The 23,336-nt window shown below is 34.8% G+C and overlaps 1 protein-coding gene across 1 annotated transcript in view; it reads left to right on the forward strand.

Annotated features, from left to right (window-relative positions):
• The first annotated feature begins 22,902 nt into the window (after positions 1-22,902).
• LOC138698951 (antichymotrypsin-2-like) overlaps positions 22,903-23,336 on the forward strand; it is a 33,649-nt gene continuing 33,215 nt past the window's right edge. The window contains exon 1 of the mRNA XM_069825147.1: positions 22,903-23,011. Within this exon, the coding sequence (XP_069681248.1) occupies positions 22,903-23,011 (109 nt within the window). The remainder of the gene's footprint in view (positions 23,012-23,336) is intronic.

The following is a 23,336-nucleotide window of genomic DNA, read 5'->3' on the forward strand; positions in this document are numbered from 1 at the left end:
GAATCGTGCTAGTTTTGCAAGTACAATAGAAACTCCTATACACAGTAAAGCTTTATACCTGGCTATATATTATTGTTAAATTAGAAACAAAAGCGTTCCCTAACAACAAATCTCTAACTTCAAGACTGCTTCTTTGAGAATACCTTTCAGAATAATAACTACTGGTCTTTCCAACTATAACTGTGCAGGAATTTCTGGGTTCCCCCAACGTTAACACTTTAATGCCTCTAGACATCTGGTTACAATGATGCACTCATCTGGAAATACGAAATCCTATTATCATTTAGGTACCACACAGTTATCTAACCATATTTTACAAAGATGTGTAATGAGATTAAATGTAAAGATGGGAATTCCTGAACTATTCGTGCTTTCCAAGAAAAACTATTTTAAAGGCGTGACAGTTATTAGGTTAAATAATATTCTTTCGGAAAGATTTCTCTTCTGGGTATTTCTACGACGTACTAAGACAATGTTAAAAACCTTTCACATTTGTTTTCTGATGCCATTTCGGAAAGACTTCAAGCTCTTTCAAATAGAGAAACAGCCGCTATTAGCCGCTATTGACACCAACACTGTAAATGTGATAAAAATGTGAGAAATAGCGAATAGGCTATAATACGTTACATTTGGAAATAAAGTAATTCCTATTACGACATACACGAAATAAATAACCTATTTTCTTTGCAGGTGTAGATTTTAATGTAGATTTTGCCATAATTATTTAATTAGTTTTAAGAATAAGTAACGTGGAATTAATTTACTTTCAAAAATAAAAAAAGAGATGAAGAAATCGTTTAAATCTCTGAAGGTGCAACAAAACATAATTATTAATAAAATCTTACTAACAAATGGCGTTTAGAAAACTCGGAGGTTTATTACCGCCCTCTCTTAGTAAAATCACTTTAACAAATTCCATATAATAATAATAATAATAATAATTATTATTATTATTATTATTATTATTATTATTATTATAAATTCAGAACATTATTACAAATTAATTTAACAAATACAAATAAGTTATTAGGTTGATGCATAAGTTCTTAGCGTTTTTGTCTGTCATTACAACACTGTGTTGCTAGGAGACTGTTTATCGTTCACAATCAGGCAGTTCCCATTGTACAGTACAGTGTAGCAACAAAACAGCAATATGGATTACGCGAAAAGACTAACGGACAATGAGATTACCTACTAATTTAAGTCACAAAAACAAAACAAAATACCAATTGTAGTACAATCAACAGGTCAGCTATGTTATTTGTGATTAGAGACTGAACATAACCATGCAAAATATCATCCAGTTTAACAAACTTAAGATCTAGAACTCAGAATAAACTAAAGAAAACAAACAAAGAAATAATAATGGTACCGATACCAAATGTCTCTTTTTCGGTGTCAAGTTTACATTAGGCCGTGTACTTAAGGTGTCCATATTTTTTATATAAGGAAACGGGACATTGTAAATTTTTTTCTCAATGAAACAAGAACAAACGAGGATGCTTAAAATTGCTTTGTCATAAATACGAAGGTTTCAAAACTAATAATAAATAATGTGTAACTTACATCATATAATAGCACTGAATTCAGTCCAGCGAAACAATCCTGTAGAATTATTAGTGCAGGAGTCATTCTTCATTGATATTTTGCTGATGAATGGATCTTCTTCAGTAAGTCCACTTTACCACACAACACTCTGTAAAAATTTACACAAGTGTAATTAAAGTTCACGTTATAAATCAACATAGCTTTCAAAGTCTGTACTGAAAGAGCGTTCTTGTCATTTGTCCACAAACCCATATGAGAAAACATTCATTCATTGGGGCGTTAGTTCCTGGTAAAAAAAATGAGAAATTCCAATATTTTAAGAAAATTAGTATAAGGTACATTGTTCATATTAAAATGTGAAATAATTTCTACCCAACAATCGCTAGGTGATGTTTTTTTTCAGTTTAAATTTTTTTCTATATTTTCGGTGATATGTATTGTTTAATATACACATACTCATCATACATACCACTATCGTCTATTATAGTTGAAGGAGCCATTTCACGAATGAAATCTTCAGTCTTTTGTATATCCTTCATTTGGGGTACTCCTGCCTTAAGTGTTACCCAACTACACTCCCGCAAACTCTCAATGGATTCAAGTCATTTATTTAAATATTCAGCTGCAGTTTGATAAAATGTATTGACAAACTGTTTAAATTTTGCAATCTCTGAATATAAACTCTCATTTTTCAGTTTACTAAGAATTGATCTGACAGCTGATGTTATGAAACAATCTTCGCCCTTGGAAGCTAAATTAGCTTTTAAATCATTTAACACAGAAATTACTTCAAAAACTGTAATTGTTTGACTCTTTACTCTTTGAACTACTGTGTGAAAAGTTGATGCTTGGTTGTGAAGATAGTACAGCCAAGCTTCTGATAAAGGATTTTCAAAGAATGATTTGATAACAAATGGACACTTATTTTGAGATTCAAAATATGATTTCAGAGGAATAAACATTGTCAGAAGACGTTCGACCGCAGGGAGTAAAGCAAGCTACCTTGATTTGCTATACCTTAAAACTTGTTTGTACTCCTGGTATACAAATTCACAAAATTCTTTAAGATTTTCAACCCTTACAGTATACACATAGGAATAAGAATATATTTTAGAAACAATGTCTTCAATATCAATAGGAAGGACATCAGCAGTCATCTGGATATTATTGTGAATTATATGAGCAGAACACCCAACCCCAAGTAAATTATGACCTTAATTTTTTTTCAGTTTTCTGAAGACGTTGTTGAGGCCTTTTCCAGATAGGCTACACCTCCAAAATTGCAGTTCGTATTATCTGCACAAAGAGCGATTGTTTTAAGTTATTATTTTTCAAACAGTCACTCAAAAATGTAGCAATGATTTCTGAAGTTTTTCGAAGCAAAAGATTTAAGATACAATATTTTAACTTGAATCCCCTCAGTAGGATTAAAATACTTAACAAGCAGTATAAATATTTTTACGTCCTTATGGTTTGATGCTTTCGTCATTATTGAAATAAAATTAGCTTTCTATAAAACAGATTCTAGTTCAGAAATGGCAAATGGGATTAAAACATTTAATATAGTTGCCTCGGTTTTGCTACGGCCACAAGTAAAATTTGGTTCAAAAGTACATTGGATAAGTTAAGGCAGTACATTGATTTGAAAGATTGGTTGCGGTGGACAGTATGGTAAGCAAACGCTCTTTCAACAGCTGCTAATTTCATATCTTTATCACCAAAACTTTCACTTAAAAAAATTAGTCAATAAGGTGCTAGAAGCACTTGCACACACCATTCTTTTATGTTTTTCGCTGTTTATATGTTGTGACATATCCTATCGACGCCCATGGCTTATACTGAAAGTAGATGCACACTTATTACATCGAACATCTGAGTCAGAAATTGATTTTTTAATGTATGGATATTCCTTTTGTAGATCACTATTAAAAACACACTTCCTTTTCGGCAGTGACATATTATTAATTTCAAGTGTTTTAGCACTCGCAGTTCACAAAAGTTCATTGTATTTTATTATTTCACAAAATAATGCAGAACACAGTACTATCTTCTATCAAAGTCACAGCTGTAATGAATTTCTTTTGACTGAAGCATAAACAGTGTTGCCAACTCAGAATTTCATTTACCGCTGCACAAGCTTAAAAAAACGCGAAACAGTAGTTAAAGAACTCCAGATATTTCTTAACACATCACTTCCAAATTTGAAATACAAACTACAGTTTTAGGAACTTGAGAATTTCATTTAAGTATAGACTAAGTCAGGGGTTCCCAACCGGTGTGTTGCGACATACTGCTGTGTCGCGCAGCCCCATGGAGTGTGTCGCGAAATTTTGGAATTGAAAAATAAATTTTATACCATCCAGAAAGTCTCTTTACAACGCATTTTTTATTTACAATGAAGTCTTTGATATGGTATATTTTATTTTTAGACAGACTTTACTAATGAAACGTGAACACCTGCAGCAATACCTAGTATTTCGTTTACTGTTTCCACTTAGTAATAAATAGACCCTAGAGTTTAGAATCGTCACAACATATTGGTCAGTTTCAGTATGAGTGGGTGATAGTGGGACTATTTTATGAAAAGTGCTTTATTTAGATTTTATCATGGACAAATTTTTAAATCAAAAACAAGGTCTGGGTTAGAATTAAATAACAGTAATGCTAATTCAAATAATGTGCGCGAAAATTCCCTTCAGGGTTTACAAAAACGTACTGCGTTTCGTAAATATAGTGATAAATAGCCTACTTGCAATATGGTTTTACGTGGTGTGGAGATGAGTATAAATAAAATCCCGACTGTCTTATATGCGGAAATGTTTTGTCAAATCAGTCGATGATGCCGAATAAACTAAAAAGACATTGAGAACTGATTGAGAACTGCCGTTTTCAACGTCATACTTGTGTGAAACAGCATTTTCTACCATGAAAATGGTGAACTCTAAACAAAGTAACAGACTGCTGCATCTTGAAGATGATTTACTTGTCCTGTGAACCGTAAGGCCAAGTATAGAGAAATTCTGTGCAACCCACTTAACGCAGACTTCACATTAATTCAAATAGGTGAGTTTTCAAAAACGATTATATAAATCTTTTATCGGACATCCAGCATAGATAGGTTAGGATTTTTGACACATAGGCTACTACGTTTGTTTTGTTTTTTTTTTTTTTTGTTTTTTGTTTTTTGTTTTTTTTTTTTTTTTTTAGATTGCGTCCTAACATCGACCTATCTACAACAGTGGATGTCCGACATTACATAGAAGTCATCAGTGCTTTTTTTCTGGCGGAACGCGCTGGAACGGCGTTCCGGCACTTTTTTCTTGCATTTTTCATTTGCAAGCGAAATATGTGTGAATAATTACATTTTTAATTTAATTTTTCTTTGAATTCCGCTTAGACCTTGAAAGTCTTAGTTGGACGAAAAGGAGGATAAGAACGACAAAATTCCCGTGCAGTGAACAGTAATCATCTCCCCGTACGCAATAAAATATTCTACGCAGAGTTTCACCACCTCTTCCTCCACAAGAAAATCACTGGTTGTGTTTATTATGTTGTTATTAATAAAAACAAATAAGTGTGTCGCGATATCGTGGGCGTTCAGTAAAGTGTGTCGTCAGTGAAAAAAGTTTGGGAACCACTGGACTAAGTTATGGAAAGTGTGTAACATTTTGTAGACTCTATGCTGTATGCAAAATCGTCTTCATACTCGTACAGGAGGGATGATGTACAGCCCTGCAACTCAAGAGATGATTCTCCTTCATTACCCGACTTGTATACAGCCGTTGTTTTTAGTGGGTTATTTTACGACGCTGAATCAACATTTCAGGTTATTTAGCGTCTGAATGAAATGAAAGTGATAATGCCGATGAAGTAAGTCCGGGGTCCAGCACCGATAGTTACCCAGCATTCTCTCATATTGGGTTGAGGGAAAACTCCGGAAACCACCTCAACTAGGTAACTTGTCCCGACCGGAATTCGAACCCTGGCCCGGGTTTTGTAATCAGAAGCGTTAACCGTTACTCCACAGGCATGACGCAGCCATTGTACCTAAATAGAAGAAACCATACTCGTGTCGTGTTTTGTTATGAAAATATTTTTGCGATAAGATATTGTTTTAAATTATTATTATTATTATTATTATTATTATTATTATTATTATTATTATTATTATTATTATTATTATAAGTTACCTTTTTTCTTACGTACCTACATCTTGGGGCAATACGTAAGTGTAACAACATTTCTCAAGTCTTCTCAGTCCTGCTCGAATGGGCAAAATTGCATTTACTATGGGATTTTCCATCCTGTTCCTGTGCTTATCTTTTACAAGATATATCTGGCTAAACAGCTTCTCAACCTCTGCATTTGACAATGGTATGACAAGGAAAGAAAATTCCAATTTGGCTAGCTCTTTGAAGGGATGGTCACCACACGCATCACTGAACATCGCAACCTAAAATATGGAATGAATCATAATGATAATGAGATTTAAAATGTAAAAAATTCTAATACTTCTATTCCTCTGGAAATTGAAATAACACTCACCTCTGCCCAGAAGAAGTCTGTAGTGTTGGAAACATTTTTCCACTCTACAATGTTAATTATCCACCATTGTATCTAAGCGACTGTTGCCGAGCAACAGAAAAAACAATCGCTACTCTTTTTATGTTTATCCCTATCAACATGTGCAATTAAATCTGAATATTTTGCACTATTACCGGCAACTTCTTCCACCCAAACTTTCAACACATTATGTTTTTTCTACACATCTCTAAACTTTTGCACGTATGGAGTTTTACGCGGTATAACCTATTCCTTCAAAATGGAATGAAATAGAACAACAATATACTGGACACTTCGGAAATAATCACATTCACAATCACGCCAGTCGGTTCGAAATCTGATTTCACACTGAGCTGGAGATGTGCCTGTCAACAATGACGCTGGTTTTAAGTTTCAAGTATGTCTGTATTCCATAAACTACTGTATAATGCGGAATGATAAATGAAATAGGCCTGTATCATAAGGAATGGTGAACGGGAGAAGAGTTCGGGGCAGAAGAAGATATCAGATGATAGACGACATTAAGATATATGAATCATATGAAGAGACAAAGAGGAAGGCAGAAAATAGGAAAGACTGGAGAATACTGGGTTTGCAGTAAAAGACCTGCCCTTGGGCAGAACACTGTGAATGAATGAATAAGCTATCATAAATGAAAGTAATAATTCAGTTCAATGTCTATTCTTTATGATTAAGTATATAAATTCATTTACAAAAACAATGCCTACATTAGATTAAGAGTTTAACAGATGTGGAATATCTTATTTCTACAACAACACTAGATGAGACAGGAAATGGAAGTGGTTGCATCAAATCGAGTTAACATAAAACGTTGATATTTTATACTCGCATAATGTAAAAGTGTGATAATACCATACTAAACCCAGGCAGGGCTGGGCAAAATACTGACATCCAAGTATTTCAAATACAAATACAAAATACTTCAAATAATTGTATTTGAAATACAAATACAAAATACTTTTAAAAAATTAACCAAAATGCATTTGTATTTCAAATACTCGATACAATATATAGGCCTAAAGAAATAAGAATATTACTGAAAATCTAAAATATTAACTTATATTAACATTAAAAGTACTTTTACCTCGAAGTTTTATATATACACTGTAACTGAACATTCTTCCTTTTCCCAGCCATCAATGAAATTATGCTACATATGAATAATTACTGCTCCCTTTCAAAACAACCATTCCTCAAATGTTCATCCCCTTGCTTGTGAATGAATAAATCCTGCAAAACAGAACAGTCTTTCTACAGGCGCAGAGGAACACAAACTTGTATTATATTATTTATAAAAGCTTGTTTCACTGTTGGGTAATTCTCTAGAGTGCACAAAGTTATCCCTTTGCCATTGAAGAATTGTATGAGTTCATACTCCACAGCAGACAAGTTCTTTTCTTTTTCCTTTTCAAAGTCTGTTTTACTTGAGTTGAAAACACAAAAATTGTTTTCATCTCTTCGTCATCTGAACTGACCAAAGATGTAGCAGGCAACTTCTCAGCTGATTTCACATAGATATTCTGTGTCCTCTTATCATCATTTAGTGAGGCAATGTCAGCTAGCCATTTCATCTTCAATGATGGGTGGAGCAAGCTGCCAAAATAGCTCAATTTTCTTCTAGGATCAGATCAAACGTCGCTTTAAATCTTGATGAAAGTGACCTCATTAGGATTGGAGTTACTTGGACTAGATGGCGTAGTTTACTAGATAACAGAATATGTAAACTGTTTCCAAGGGAATTTAATGTGGACAAAAGTTGGCCGTAATAGCACGTCTTCTCATTTTGCATTAAATTAAGGGCTACGGCAATGGGTTTCAGAACTGCACAATATTCTTCAAGGTACTGAAACTCAACATCTTTGAAGGTTGGCAATCCCAGTTTTTCACATATACTGTTTATATCATATTTGAATTGCAATATTTGAGAGATTGAGTCATAAAGAGAATTCCATCGAGTTGGGCAAGAAAACTTTAATGAATATTTTAAGACATCTGATATAATTTCTGAGTATTTGAGTCTCCTAGACGCATTCCATAATGCTAAACATTTAGCAAGTGTTAAGTGATGGATCCTTGATGCTGTTGGAGATTTCTTCATAGCATTAAGGAAATCAGCTGTGGCAAGAAAACTAAGTGTATGGCTAGCACAACTGAAATGGGTAGGCAAATAAGATAAAAGTTCATTCTTCAAATCCAAATCCAAAACTTGAAGAACAAGAAGAAGAAAAAAGTATTTTGAGTATTTGAAATACAAAATACATCAATTTTATGTATTTAAATACAAAATACAAAATACTTTCGAAAATCCTTACAAATTACAAAATACAAATGTATTTCAAATACATGTATTTCAAATAGTGCCCAGCCCTTAACCCAGGTTCATCATTAATTAATATTGTTGTCCACAAGTACACGTAAAAACAATTATAACATTTTTACAGAAAAGAAAAACTTAAAAATATCATCTCCTTCTGCCGGAATCATAATAAAACGCCAAATAAATAGCTAGCCGCTGACGGTAAAATTCTGTAGCTGACCATACTCCTGAAAACACCAGATTTAGCTACAAAACTGCTGACTTGACAACACTGAGCATAAAGCATATGCGTTTACAGTTTTCGTTATTGTTGGCGGCATTCACATCAAACGGAGTGATTACGATTGCTTAGTTGGCATCGTCTTACCATAGCGAGCGCAGAGCGGCACAGTTCAATTGTCGGCAACTGTACTTTCCCAAGCGGAGTCTCCACGCGGTTTCAGGTGTTTATGTATTGTATACCCACAATATAAACAGCGCTTTGCTTTGTCAGTTGTTAGTATCTTTAAATTTTTATCAAACTGATGCACAACAGTACATTCAAAATTTTTGAGAACTATAGTTAACGGCGTTTTATGCCGATACGTCATTGCCACAGAAAAGGGACATTTTGGCGTACCGTTTTACATTTAAAAAATACGGGACAGAGACTAAACAAAAGGGACTGTCCCGGCTAATACGGGACGTCTGATCACTAGACATCGGATTTTTAGGCACTAAAAATTGCAGTTTTAGGCGCCTAAAATAAGCTCAAAATTTGTAAAATTAGGCTCTATTTTAATGAAAATAGGCATTTTAGGCACATCAAGGTCTCATACTTATTTCTTTCACTGAAATTTTTAGTTATACACTAAAATACGCACAAAAAAGTATGTTTAAACATTAAAAAAGAATACTATATTATATTTATAAACAGAGCTGCACAAATTTAATATATTCAAACTAATGAAATAATGATTATTGATATCAAGATTACTCATTTTAAGTTATTGAAATTCAGTTCCATGCTCAGACTTTATTATAATTATCTGCACAGTACACCACCAGAATTTTTTCTAAATTCTCCACAGTTAACCTTTGCCTTTTGTCACTGAGAATCATTTTGAAAGCAGAAAAACTTCTTTCAACCGAAACTGATGTGAGAGGCGCAAATTTTAAATTAGGTGCAATAGAAACATCAATACTTACTGGAACATTTACACTTTCCCCCGATATCACTCTTGATACTTTTTCCAACAATGAAAATCCTACATTCTTATTTAATACGTTGTCCCACTTATTTTTAACTTTTTTCCCAGTTTCGCCCAAAGCAGAATGTACGTTCACTTGAGCTTCCTTTACTATTGCTATTTGGCTACAAAGAGATTGTTTTTCACGTTCTAATTGTTCAATGCTTGCAGGTATGAAAGAAAAGTTTGATGTTATGTAGGCAATATCGTTTTTCACTCGTGAGTCATTCAGACAATCTTTCACTGCTTTCACACACGCTGCACTATCAGTTTCAGGTAATTTATCAATAACTGTGACCACTTCTTTAAAATACTTAGAATAATACACCACTGACTGAATCCAGGTTCCCCATCGTGTAACAACCGGCTGAGGTGGGAGTGGGATATCTGGAAAGTTCTCTCTGAATATTGAAATCCTGGATGGGGCTTTACAAAAACATTTTTTTGTGTTAGAAATAAACGAATTGACAAGAGGAAATTCATTCCGGATTGTTTCAGAAACCCTGTGAAGGCCATGTGCTAGACAGGTTACATGCGCGAGGTTAGGATAAAATGTTTTAAGAAGTGGAGCTGCAGCAACCATGTATGAGGCAGCATCAGTACAAAACAACAGAACTTTAGAATCGTCTATATTACCTGACTATAAAGACTGTAGGCCTTTATTTACAAAATAAGCAATAGCTCGGCTATTCACTTTCGAAAGTTCCTTAACACATACGAGGTGTGGAATCGAAGGTCCATCAGGACTAAGTTTTCCTACTACCATATTTGCTATATACCTATTCATAGGATCTGAGGTTTCATCCACAGAGACCCATATGTAAGAATCACCTATATCCTCCCGAATGGAAGCTAAAGTTTCATTGTATATTCTGTCTAAGTAATTTTTTCTTAGGGTCGACTCAGATGGGATATTTTGTTTGCAGTATTTTTGTAAAAACTGTCTTAAAACCGGATTTTCAATTGCATTCCAGGGAATGTTAGCAGCAACAAACGCTCTGGTTAACTCAGCATAGAAATTGCTGCTGAGATTGGATGAAGTAGGCTGTGTTAGTAAAGTTTGTTGCAGTTGATTTTTCTGCTGAGCTTTAGCCTTATGAGCCGCTCCTTGCACATGCTGCTTTAGGTGGCAATTCTTTTCTTGCGAAATCTAAAAATGTAAAGTAAACTGAATTAAAATAAAATCCTAATTGTTGTATTGCCGTATTTCTATCACAAAGTTAGTGGGTTCGAACAATCAAAATTTTAATGACCTGCAAATACTTTAACTATCGGAATTTAAAAGGTTAAAGTGTAGTGGTCTTAAAAAGAATTATACCTCAGCATAGCTCAGTCAATGTATAGGCCTACTCATTAAAATTAATAGAATTTATATATTTCAACTATTGTTACATACCTGTTTGCTACAAATCTTGCAGAATATTATTTTTCCATCATAAGTGAATTCTGAATATTCCGTTAGCCATTGCCGGATCAATGTAGATTTTGCACTTATATTTTTCGGCATTATCGCGTTAAACTTCACAGGAAAACGTCCTACCGCTCAAAACTTCTCAACACAAATAAGGTGAGGGAAAGAGCAACTGTTAACGAGCATTCAAATGAACCGTTGTTATTGAGATTCAATTGGACAAAAATACAAAGTTCCACTTATTGTTGCATTTCCTGGTAGTGTTAACACTAGGAGGGCCATTCTTTTAAATATTTTGTAGCGGTTTACCCTACTAATTCGCAGTTTTACGACTTTTCATAAATATTTCAAAAACACTCTTTCTCCAAAAATTGTGATTTTATGACACTCTGAAGGGCAGTACAGCTAATCGGTTTCAGACCGAAAACAGTCATTTTTATTGTATAATATATCTCTGAATCGGTAGCAGCACATGTTGTGATTGTTGCCTGCTTCAAAACTAAGGTTGGTTCTTTGTCGGCATTTATGCCTCCAAACATGTTACATTCGGTGAAATCTATTGCGAGTGTCGTGAGATTCAAAACATTTTGTTTCCTTTATCAATGGTTTCATGGCCGGTGTGAAGCAAACTTTCCACTTTTTATATGCCTTAAATTTCGCAGTGAATGCATGTATAAATTATAAAAGTAAGAGTAAAATGCGAAACTTTACAGTGAGTTAGGCATTTTTAGGCGAATATTAACAAATTAGGCTCTAATAACCGTTTTAGGGCATTTTAGGGCACTATAAAACTCTTTGAATACCTTTCAATTTCCATGAAACACAAATATTAATAATTATTTTTACTTTTCTCCTAAAGAAACAAAATAGGCATTTGCCCTAGAATCCGATGTCTGCTGATCACATTACGTGTATTGGAATCCCTCCTCAGTTTATTACTTGGTTCGGTTTCTTTCGATGTTTTCCCCAACAGTATGGTGAATTTCAGGCAATCGCATTACGGATCCTCAGAATTATCCAAAGACATCGACGTTAGGTAATCGATTAAAAACATTTGTTTCCTTTCTTCTATAAGCCAAAGACTCAGCCCATGATCGGGTTCCCTTTTCCTAGAAGGTTTCTGCTGTAATAAAATAATCCGTGGCGCTACACTCCTCTAAGGGCCCAGACCGACCGGCCGATTGCTGGCCTCACGTCCACATTCCGAAACAGGGATGGACGATCATCCATCCAAAATGGAGGTATAGTTTCGTTAGCACGATGATCCCCCCCCCCAGCCGTTACAGCTGGCTTTCGTAACTTCCCCTACTATCGTAGCTTCCCCAGTGCATCACGATTCTGGGTGGGCACCGGTCCCATACACTGGCCGGGACTCGAACCTGCGACCGTTTGCATGATAGCGGCGCGCCCCAAGCACCTGAGCCATTCAATGAAGACGAAAACAATAATCAGCTGCGTGGCTGTTGTTCAACTGCACAGGTGGTTTCGGGTCCAAGGAATGTGCACCGACGTTCTGGAGTGAACAAGGCTCTGAAATCAGCTACAAGGGTCGGTCTGGTTTTTTTACCCCTACTGTACATAATGATGTATTGAAATTTTGTTGTTTTATTGACATTATATAGTAATATATGTTTAGATGTACTGTAGAGGTTCTTCCTCACTGCATTGCATTTAAGTTTACAGAATAAAGTTCAAAAAGAGTTTCATCCTAATAGTGTAGACTCGTTATGAATTCTGTCTAAAAATTGTGAAGATATGTCGTCCATATATTTTCAGTTTGACATTGTTCCTTACCATTGTGATCTCCTTTGGTTAAGTGAGGAAAAGTTCTCTCCACGTTCTTTAGAATTGCGTGAACAGAGCCAAGATGGAAGTTCGTTTTGCCGAGTAATATATCCAGGGTACTGGTACGAATATTTGCGGCGCAAATTATTTTTATATTTGGCAGTAGAGAAATTTTCCTCACTTATGAACCTTACAAAACCAAGACTAATATCAATATTATCATATGATAATAAGCGTGCTATGCTACGTCATGCTGCAGGCAACATAATTTTGCCGGACATAAAAAGGTTGATGTTGGCTAAAACAAGAAAAAAAACACTTCTGTATTAGACGAGAAGTTTGGAATTTAATTTGTTTCTAGAAATGTGTTGTTCATATAATAAGTACATTATTAAGTATGTAACAGTTACATGGCAATTAATTAGGTACGCCTCATTATCTAAAACCGCTAAGATAAAGAAGATATACTATGTTTATTATTTGTTGTAGGCCTATTATTTCATTTTTCCGTATACACAATGTCCTGTAATATCTTTCACTTTTGTATTGGTAAGTTTAAAACAGGAAAACAATGTTTTTATACTAGTTGGATTATTACATAATTACATAAAAATTAATTATATTCTACCTATTATCTGAAAGTATATAAGTTAAGCAGAAACTATGTGTATTATTTATTGTAGCCTACTATTTTATAATTACTGCATTTATTAGAGAGGTACACTCTACAAATCATATTCTAATTTCTTGTTGTCTTGTATGAATGTAACACGTTATCTATTATTTAAAAACAGTTTAATTCATCATGCAGTGATAGGCCAATAGAGTTCACTTTGCTCACCCCTTCTTATTCATTGCTTTGCCTGCAGAACAGATTCATTGCAACCAGTGAGCGCTTGATCGCACGCAGAACCTTCTACGTGCTCTTGACCTTGACATCGCTGATCTATGCATTCCCCGTTCACACGTAGGCCTACACACACACACACACACACACACACACAAACACACACACGCACAAACACACATCTATATCGCAGATAAACTTGAATCGCAACAAAGAAAGGGTTTAACAAAATCTTTTCCGTAGAAATGAAATTTCTACTTATCGTACAGGATTTCACGATTAAATTAAAATATATAACAAGAAATAGACATATGTTACGTTGTTGTAAAAATTAAATAATGCATTTGAAAAGAATTTCAATACTTTATAAGTTTTAAGTTTTCACATTCAACCATTAAAGTGGCCTAAAAAAAAAAAAAAAAGGGGGGAATATTGAAAGCAACAACAGAATCAAAGAAGGAACCACAGTTGCTTTCATATTATTTAACTCAACATAGTATTTCCTAAAAATTTGAATTTATAATTCATTTTTGTATGTATTCCAATAAGCCATAATAAAAAAACAATATATATATATATATATATATATATATATATATATATATATCATTACAGTATTTCCTTCCACTTTATGTAGGCTATATAGGATTTACATTTGGGCCTACATATTTGTTATATCATTTAATTTAGGTTCATTCCTGTATGCCCTTGCCATTTTCGTTTTTATTTCCTTTGATTCTACATTTCGGCCTCCTTTTTCCACCCACAGAATACGCATCTATTTGCGTGTGTGTGTGTGTTTTCTGGAGAGGTTTTCATTAGTTAGGAGTCAATATCCCACTGTCATAAATCGAAACAGGTGTTGCCACTACAAAAATAAATACAAATTGTTTGACTTGGCTCGCATTTCTCTTAGTGCCTTGTGTTGTGTTATACTCATTCATATTCGCAATGCCGGTGGAGATCTACAGAAACAAACTATGACATCATCCAACAATCTCAGACTGCCGTGTATTGAAAGTGACTGTGAAATGCGTCATAGACAACAAAAAACATCACTGCAGGGCCAGAATTTTGGAGACCTAAAATGTTTGAAAAATGACCTATAAAATGACATTAAAATTTGAAGAAAATGACGTAATAATTTCAGAAAATAATCGAAAAATTTAAGCAAATTTTATTAGAAATATCATAAAAATTGTTTGTCTATCTGCGTGCTTGTCGTCTGTAATTTCATCAGTTCGTTCGTTCAATGGTTCGTTTGACTCTTAGCAGCTCGTTCACATTAACCGTTCCATAAATTTACCCTAATTAAATATTTAACTTATTTATATGGAAAAGTTAATGAATTTTAAATTGCTAAAGGATCAGAAAAGAAATAGAAAATTATTAATTATTTTTATGAATTAAAAAATTAGTTTTAGAATTATCCTAGATCATTTTCTTGTTTGGAGCTTATGCAAAGGAATAATCACTGGGTTAAATCTTGTTTCATGTCTGACATGTCAAAAATTTTTCCTGACAGAACTTGAGAAATTGTGCATGGTGTATTGATTCTAAAGCGCACGGTTCACCTTATTAGCCACCATTTTTAATTTTACCTGGTATACACTCTTCATATCCTTATCCTGTTTTACTTTACGACAGGGATGTCAAGGTCAGAGCACGCGAAAGACGCTACGTGCTCCCAAGCGCTCTCGGGTTCCAATCAATCTGTTCTACAAGCAGTAGCGGTGAACAAGAAGGGGTGAGCAAAATGAACTCTATTGGCCTATCGCTGCCAGATGAATTAAACTGCTCTTAAGTAATAGATAATGTGTTACACTCATAAAAGAAAACAAGAAATAAAAGCATATTTTGCAACATGTAGGCTACCTCTCTAATAAATGCAATTAATTATAAAAATTAGGATATAACAAATAATAAACATAGCTTCTCTTTTACTTAAGCAGTTTTACATAATGAGGCCTGTAATTAGCCTAGGCCTAATTATTGTTATTAACTGTTACATAATCATGTACTACTTATATGAGCATCATCACACTTCTAGAAACAAATTTAAATTCCTGACTTCTCGCGTAATTCAGAAATGTTTTTTTCTTATTTTTGCCGACACAAATCCAACTTGAGCTGGAGTAGGTGCTTTAAATAGTCTATGGAACTCTTCCCAGAGATTTTTTAAAACATTACAGTATTTTACACTGTTAAACAGGAGGTCAATGACTGAAGGCGTTGAAATTATAAAAATTGTGCTGTGAGATCTGCGACATCCACAATGAAATCTTCATCTGAAAGCTTTCAATAATATTTGTCGACACAAATTAATTGATTCTTTCCTTGCGATCACCAATTCAAAACGTTCAGATGCTCTAATGTCTAATACATCCTTGAGAAAGTTACGTTCCTCGATCCATGTAGAGTCAACTAGTTCTGGACTGTCTCTGTTTTTCTATTATGAATTCTGATAAATATTCACGTAATTCAAAATATCTGGACAGAACAATATCGTAATAGTAAGAAACATCGTTAAACGAGAATTTATGTACGAAAATCTGGACAATTTATAGATACAACTCCTAACTGACATTTAACGAATTTACGCCATTAGCAGCACACACTTTTGTTTGTACTTTATTCTGTAAACATAAGTGCAATGCTGTGAGGAAGAAGCTCTACAATATATCTTTACATACATTTACTACTATTTAATATCAATAAAAACAAACTAATTTGAAGATTATATCATTCTGTAGATGAACTAATAATTTCAGGCGTTCGACACTGCTTGTCTTTATAACTAAATAAGTTCCACAAACCAACCTCATCTTTCACTTATACAAAAAGTTAAGTCTAGTCAGCCTGAAACTTACTGAACGACTTCTTCATCAATGTGTAATGTACAGTTTCCCTGGAAAAGGATGAGACGATTGAATATTCCTAAGTCTCAGATGTAAGACACTGCGCATGATCGGAGACCAGAGCACCGATACACAAGATAACGAATATTGAGTTACTTAAATTCAGGCTATTTGGTTTGTTACTAGCATCGTTCTGAAATTCAATTAAAAACTGCAAAAAATAGGATAATATTACGTAAATAAAAGATAAATATATACATAAATCGTGTAGTTAAATCGACAATGGACCTTCATGACTAGATCGACACTCCGCACAGAAAGGAAAGCTTTCATGTCGTTTCCATAGCTCAGACGGTAAGACTTCTGCGTGTTGTGTAGAAGAGTGCGAGTTCGATTCTTAGTCTACACAACAATTTTTTTTTTGTCTAAATAACGTTGAAATAGCTAAGTCACGTTGAAATATAGTTTTACAAAGTCCTGAGATTAAGTGTTAATGATCGCAAACAATACAAAATTACAAGTTATAATATTATAAACGTTAATCTAATGAATGCATTTATACACACACATATATACAATGTAAATGCATATATATATTAAAAACTAACAATTAAAATGAAATTAAAAAAATATATAATAATAGACAAACTTTTACAAAGGTTTAGAGTCCTTAGGCTATGTCATTTGTTGAGTAATTATTACAATAATTTATTAATAGCTTTCCCATATGTGTAAGAAATGCACTCGCAAAAAACCATTTTTTTTAAAAGTATGGCTTTGGATTATTTCATTCTCACCCCTGCAGTTAATTTTAACTATTTTATCTACGTGCTTGCATTCAATTTTATTCATGTTATGATTGAATGTATGAGCACTGTTGCAGTTATTGACTAATTACATATATTAATAATAATTATTAAATACATCTGTTAAGTAACCAATTGCAGTATCTTTTGCAAAATCTTGAATGTTTAAGTTGTCAATAATATTTCTGTACTATATACTATAATACGTTAAAAGAATTTGCAATAGATTTGGCATCCTCTACTTTATAATCATTGGTTTTAATGAAAAAATATTGTCTTTCTTAGGATATCTACAAGTTTAAATTTAATAATATTACGAATAGGTTTAATTGCATTATCTGAATTTTGTACTTTTCTACTCAAATATATTCTATTTCCCTGTTTCATAATTTTTGATAAATTACACTGTACTTCTTGCAGTATTTAAGAACATGAAGATCATTACATTGCAACTCATTACATATAGATTCTTCTTTTTAATACATGAGATTTTGAAGTCCCTTCGTTATCTACATGTTTTAACTTTTGAATTTTTTCACAACATTGAGTGGAGAACATCCACTGAAGTGATTATGAAATTAAGTGAAAAATTCAATATATTTACTCTTAATATCAGTAGTACCAGTATCATATATGTTTTTCCAAGATTCATTTTGTAGACATAAATGTAAATAATCACTAGATACAGCAATTACGATCCTTTCTTAGTTTTTAAATTAATATTTTGAAATTGTTCAGTGACATTGGAAACACATAGGATTTGTTTATCATGGTCAGACAAGCCATTGATTATAGGTTCTGTCGAATAGGAATTCAGTCTAATTCTGTGTACAAAACGTTTATCAATGGCTGTGTTACTTCAGCTTGTATGCTATGGGAAAATGACCCTACGAATAAGGTTTCCAGTTTCAAGGAGTGAATTTAATTTACTTTTACGGAAAAGTTGCGAGAGATAATCTATGTTTATGTCACTACAGATCACAAATTCCATATGAGATTTCTAAAGTCTTTTCTTTACAAATTCAATGTTGGCTATAAATATTAATAAATAATGTAAGAAATATGAATGATTGTAGTTATAAGTCTGATTTACATTATAAAAAGCAAGAAGTTACATTCCTCGGCAAGATTCGAACTTTCGATGTTTGGTTTTGTCGTCCAACGCACAACCACGGACCTATTCAATGCTCATGTTAATAATATACAATTTAGCTGTAGCAATGTGGTGTCATAACTTGGGGTTTGTTTATTTAATGTAATTAGATTTAATTTGATTAGTTTCGCAACAATTGGACTTCCTGTTATATCCTTTTATTTATATATTTAATTTAGGGTTGATTTATTAACTCTTACTATGCAAGATGCCTCTTATTTCAATAATTCTATATCATGTTAAATAGTCATTGTCTACACTAAAGTATTATCGTCATCTCTCATTTCTCATCGTAATGGCGAACCGACGTGACATGAGACAGCGAGTTATAGCTCTAGTTGAGGCTGGATATGGGGCTAGATCTGCTGGCCGTTTGGTCGGTGTTCCTGGAAGTACAGCCGCGAGATGGGTTCATCGTTACCAAAATTTTGGGGAGGTCGAAAATCGCCCTATTCCTGGGCGTCCGCGGATTTCTTCATTGGAAGAGGATGCTCTTTTATTCGAGACAGTTCGACAGGACCCCTTTCTGACTGCTAACGAAATAAGAGCAGCATCTAACTTTCCCGGCTCTTCACGGACTGTGATCAGCAGATTGAGGAAGGTATTAGAAGCCGGAGGGCTGCGCAAATGGAAATATTGGGGGAAGCACAAGCTGTCGACCGTCTTGCCTTCGCTACCAATCGAGTGGATTTCGATTGGAGAAATGTAATTTTCTCCGACGAAACAACCATCTCGAGTGATTACGAAGGTCCTGTCCGTGTCTATCGTGAGGATGGTCTCCGACATGATCAGCGCTATGTGCACCGACGTGAAAGATCGGGGCGCTTTAGCATATCGTGTTGGGGGTGGATGTCTTACGATGGACCTGGCGTTATAGAACGCATCGATGGCCGGTTTAATGCGGAAACTTACGAGCACATTCTGGAAAATATATTCCTTCCCTCCGCCCGAGAACGTTTTCCCGAAGGAACATTGCTGTTCCAGCAGGATAACCATCCCGTGCACTGTGCTGCAAGCATTCAAAGATGGTTTCAAAGGAGACCCGAGATCGAAATCATTAATTGGCCTCCGAAGTCACCTGATTTGAATGTCATCGAAAATTTATGGGCGGAATTGAAAAAGAGAAGGATAGCCACCTATGCCCACCGACGCCCTCGAAATCGAGACGAATTGTGGGATCAAGTTGTTGACACCTGGGAAGATCTCGCCGGGGATCAGAATTTATTCCACAATCTCGTGACATCCATGCCGGATCGACTTAGAGCTGTAATAGAAGCTGATGGCATGTGGACAAGATTTTAAGTTAACAGGTCTCTTTTTGTTTCTTATGATTTTTGTTTGAGGAAGAATACTTTTAACTTCCAAGTAAGATTTATTTTTTTTGACGAGGTTCAGCCCACTTGTAAGACCCAGAAATTGGGCATAAATTATTCCATATTTTTCGACAAATTAGACAGTCGAGGAACTCTGAACAAATTAATTACACCTCAATAAAAAAAAAGTTTTACCTGGGATCGAACACGAGACGTTTCGGTTATACAATGGAACCGGCACGCTACTATATGAGCTACCGAGACAAGACAGTGATAGCAGCAGTCCAGAATGTAGATCCCTTAGCAGGCATTTGCCATTCGGTACAGTGAAACAATGATATTTTGGGACTCGAGCTATGTTGTGAAATCCTGGCCTTAAATGGCAGTGTTATTCGTGATCCTTATTCTGGTCCTTGTCCTTGTTGTGGTCCTTGTAACAATTCTTGTGCTATCTGTCATGTTATGTATCCCTACGTCGATATCGAGTGAACCGCGCTGTAGAACTTTAACTTCCGACGACCAAGAATCGTCTCATTCTTTTTCAGGGTAACTGTACAATCCTTGTGTTCACCAGTGACTTGTACCTGCGTGCCTTACGTGCTCTGATCAGCGCATACGGGCTATGAACACGTTTGCGCTCTCGTTGACATCACTGCTTTACGAGATCCACTGAATTCACTGGAGTCATCTCTTTTTCCTGGAGTTGCGCTGTGGCTTGTGTTAAAGATCCAAAATTTGTCTTGATGCATGCTAATTTACCCTTCATTTCACTGTTCGAATACATTGGGCATTTTTAATTAACTTAGTATCCTCCGATTTTGAAGACTCAGTTTGAAAACAGTTTGAAAATTGACATAAAAAATATAGGCACTGTTTCAAATGCCCGACGTGCGATGACAGATTCCTGCGGGAGAGACACGTTCGGAGCTTGGAATTTAAAGAGTTCCTTCCGTACTGAAAATCTCACGAAGATTTTTTTATATGTTCGAGAGAGGCTGTTAACTTCAGAAAAACTTCTTTCGCTGATCTGTGCAATGCGTAGGACAAGCATGTTACGTGTACCATCTGGGGCTGGACGTCGTCGTGCTGTATACAGGCCAGGCCATAGGAGAAACACAGACCTGTCGAAATGTCTGCAAGTAGTACAATAATTCACGGTCTCGAGTTCTTCAGTCGTGAGCATAAATATTTCATCTGGGCCGCTGACTTCCCATTAGCCACGTACCGGGTCCCGACGCCGATGTGAACAAGAATCTTATTCCCGCGAATTTTATCTCTGATTCAAATGCATAATTAGTGTTGTTGTTTAGTCAAATATCCGAACATAGGTCTGAACCGCACAAGTGATACAAGAATGCACCACTTAGGCTATGAGGCAACTAGACCAGGAGATAATGGGATAGGATGGCCAGCTCCTTGCCCCCTCTATTACATACATCGTCGATTAGCCACATATTACACTAATCAGACTTCAGATGCGTACAAACAATTGAGGGGTGTTTAGCAAAAACGTCAGTTGTCCAAAATCATAATATTTTGTGGTAATTTTGAAAAGAAACTTCACAGCATCAACATTATTGGTATTTCACGTTAGTAATTTGTATGAACACACTTCTTAGTTATTGTATTTATGCAGTATGGTGTTTACACATAACGCATAATATTTGGATAATTAGAGCAAAAAAATGACATTTTTACTTGAAAACTTCCACATTCATAATGCAGAATGGAAAATGCAACAAAACACAATAGCGTCTGGAGCTGCTACTCTGGTGCGATGGTGCTGCCAACACTGAGTAGATCAATGAAACCTGGACAACTGACATTCTTACAATAAATATTGTGGACTACTGACGTTTAAACAGAAACAGAATTTTTTAGAATCCATTCGACACTGTACTATTGACGTTTTCAAAGAACTGAATACATTTATTCATGCATGTCCCAGAGGAGCATCAAATGGCCGTACTAACTAAAATTATCAGATTTTGGACAACTGGCGTTTTTGCTAAACACCCCTCAATTGTTCTTCCTCTGACATATATCGTCAAGTGAGATGTACTAACTGATAATAGGTGTAGGCCTACAGATACGGAATTAAAATTTGGAGCGGATCTTGTTGGGAGTCCATCATCAACATCAGAGTTGCGCTCCGGCGTGGGTTCGATTTTCGCTTGGGCTGATTACCTGGTTGGATTTTTCCTGAAGTTTTCTCCAACCGTAAGTCGAATGTCAGGTAATCTACGGCCTCATCTCGTCAAGTACCATTTTGCAATCACCAATTCCATCGACGTTAAATAGTAGTTGATACAGTGTCGTTAAATGACCAAGTAAAAAATCCATCGCCGGCTAGCACGGGAACTATCAGACATCGAGGACGAAATGATGTTGCTAATTATGGGTTGTATTGTAAATAATTCTGTAATTCTGAAATTCAGCTACAATCTATTCTATTCAGATGAGATTTATTGTTGTCAATATATATATATATATATATATATATATATATATATATATATATATATATATTTTAATTAGATTATGTCATTAATTGCAATCCACAGTCCCTGCCATTTTACCTCAATACTTTTCCTATATGTAAGTCTATAAGTCTACTCCTTCAATTCACAAAAAAATACCACTCTACTTACCTAGGCCTATTCGTTTTACCTCTGATATAGTTAACGTACAACTCTCACTGAAATGGTTATAGGTTTGTAGAATTTAAGAATAACTGACAGTTATATAAATGAATGTATTTGTTTTGCTAGACGCATTTTCATTCCATGATTGGGAAAGCTTCATGTATCTATTAATTTCACCCATTTAGAATGCTGTACTTTGTAATCTTATCTTCTTTTCAAATATTAATATTGGGTCGTGCATAAGAAAGAAATAAGGAAAGAAAAAATATTTTTCTGGAGAAAATTCAGAACAACTAATATCCTTCTGGTACATCTCAGATATTCAGTCAACTGTGATAATAATAGGAACCGAAAACAGCCTGATCTCTTCATTGTCCTTGGTTCTGTGTATGAGTGTAGGCAAACGATGGGATTTCCCCACCTCCTCCACCTCCAGCAGGATAAGACGCAGACATCATCTTCAACTTGTTCAGTTGTAGTGAAGGCTTCCTCCAGCAACATGCTCCTCGGCGTTGGTAAGTACATGCAGGATCGGCTGCGTGTGTTTCAGGTTCACGATGTTTGATAAATGTTCAAATCCATTATTGTGTTCACAATTCTGAGACGTGTCTGGCATTCGACTGCTGCGAAAAAGTCAACATTCTTCAGTGAGTTTTCTGATTTCTTGAGTAATTATGTTACCCATCATGACAACGTCGATAAAATATAAAAATCATATTTTCGAAGTTAATGTCAGTTTGGGAGCATTTATTTATGGTTAATTTTTTTATTTTCTTGAGTTATTTTACGACGCTGTATCAACATCTAGGTTATTTAGCGTCTGAATGAAATGAAGGTGAT

The sequence above is a fragment of the Periplaneta americana genome, chromosome 4 (assembly GCF_040183065.1).
Source record: "Periplaneta americana isolate PAMFEO1 chromosome 4, P.americana_PAMFEO1_priV1, whole genome shotgun sequence".
Lineage (NCBI taxonomy): Eukaryota > Metazoa > Arthropoda > Insecta > Blattodea > Blattidae > Periplaneta > Periplaneta americana.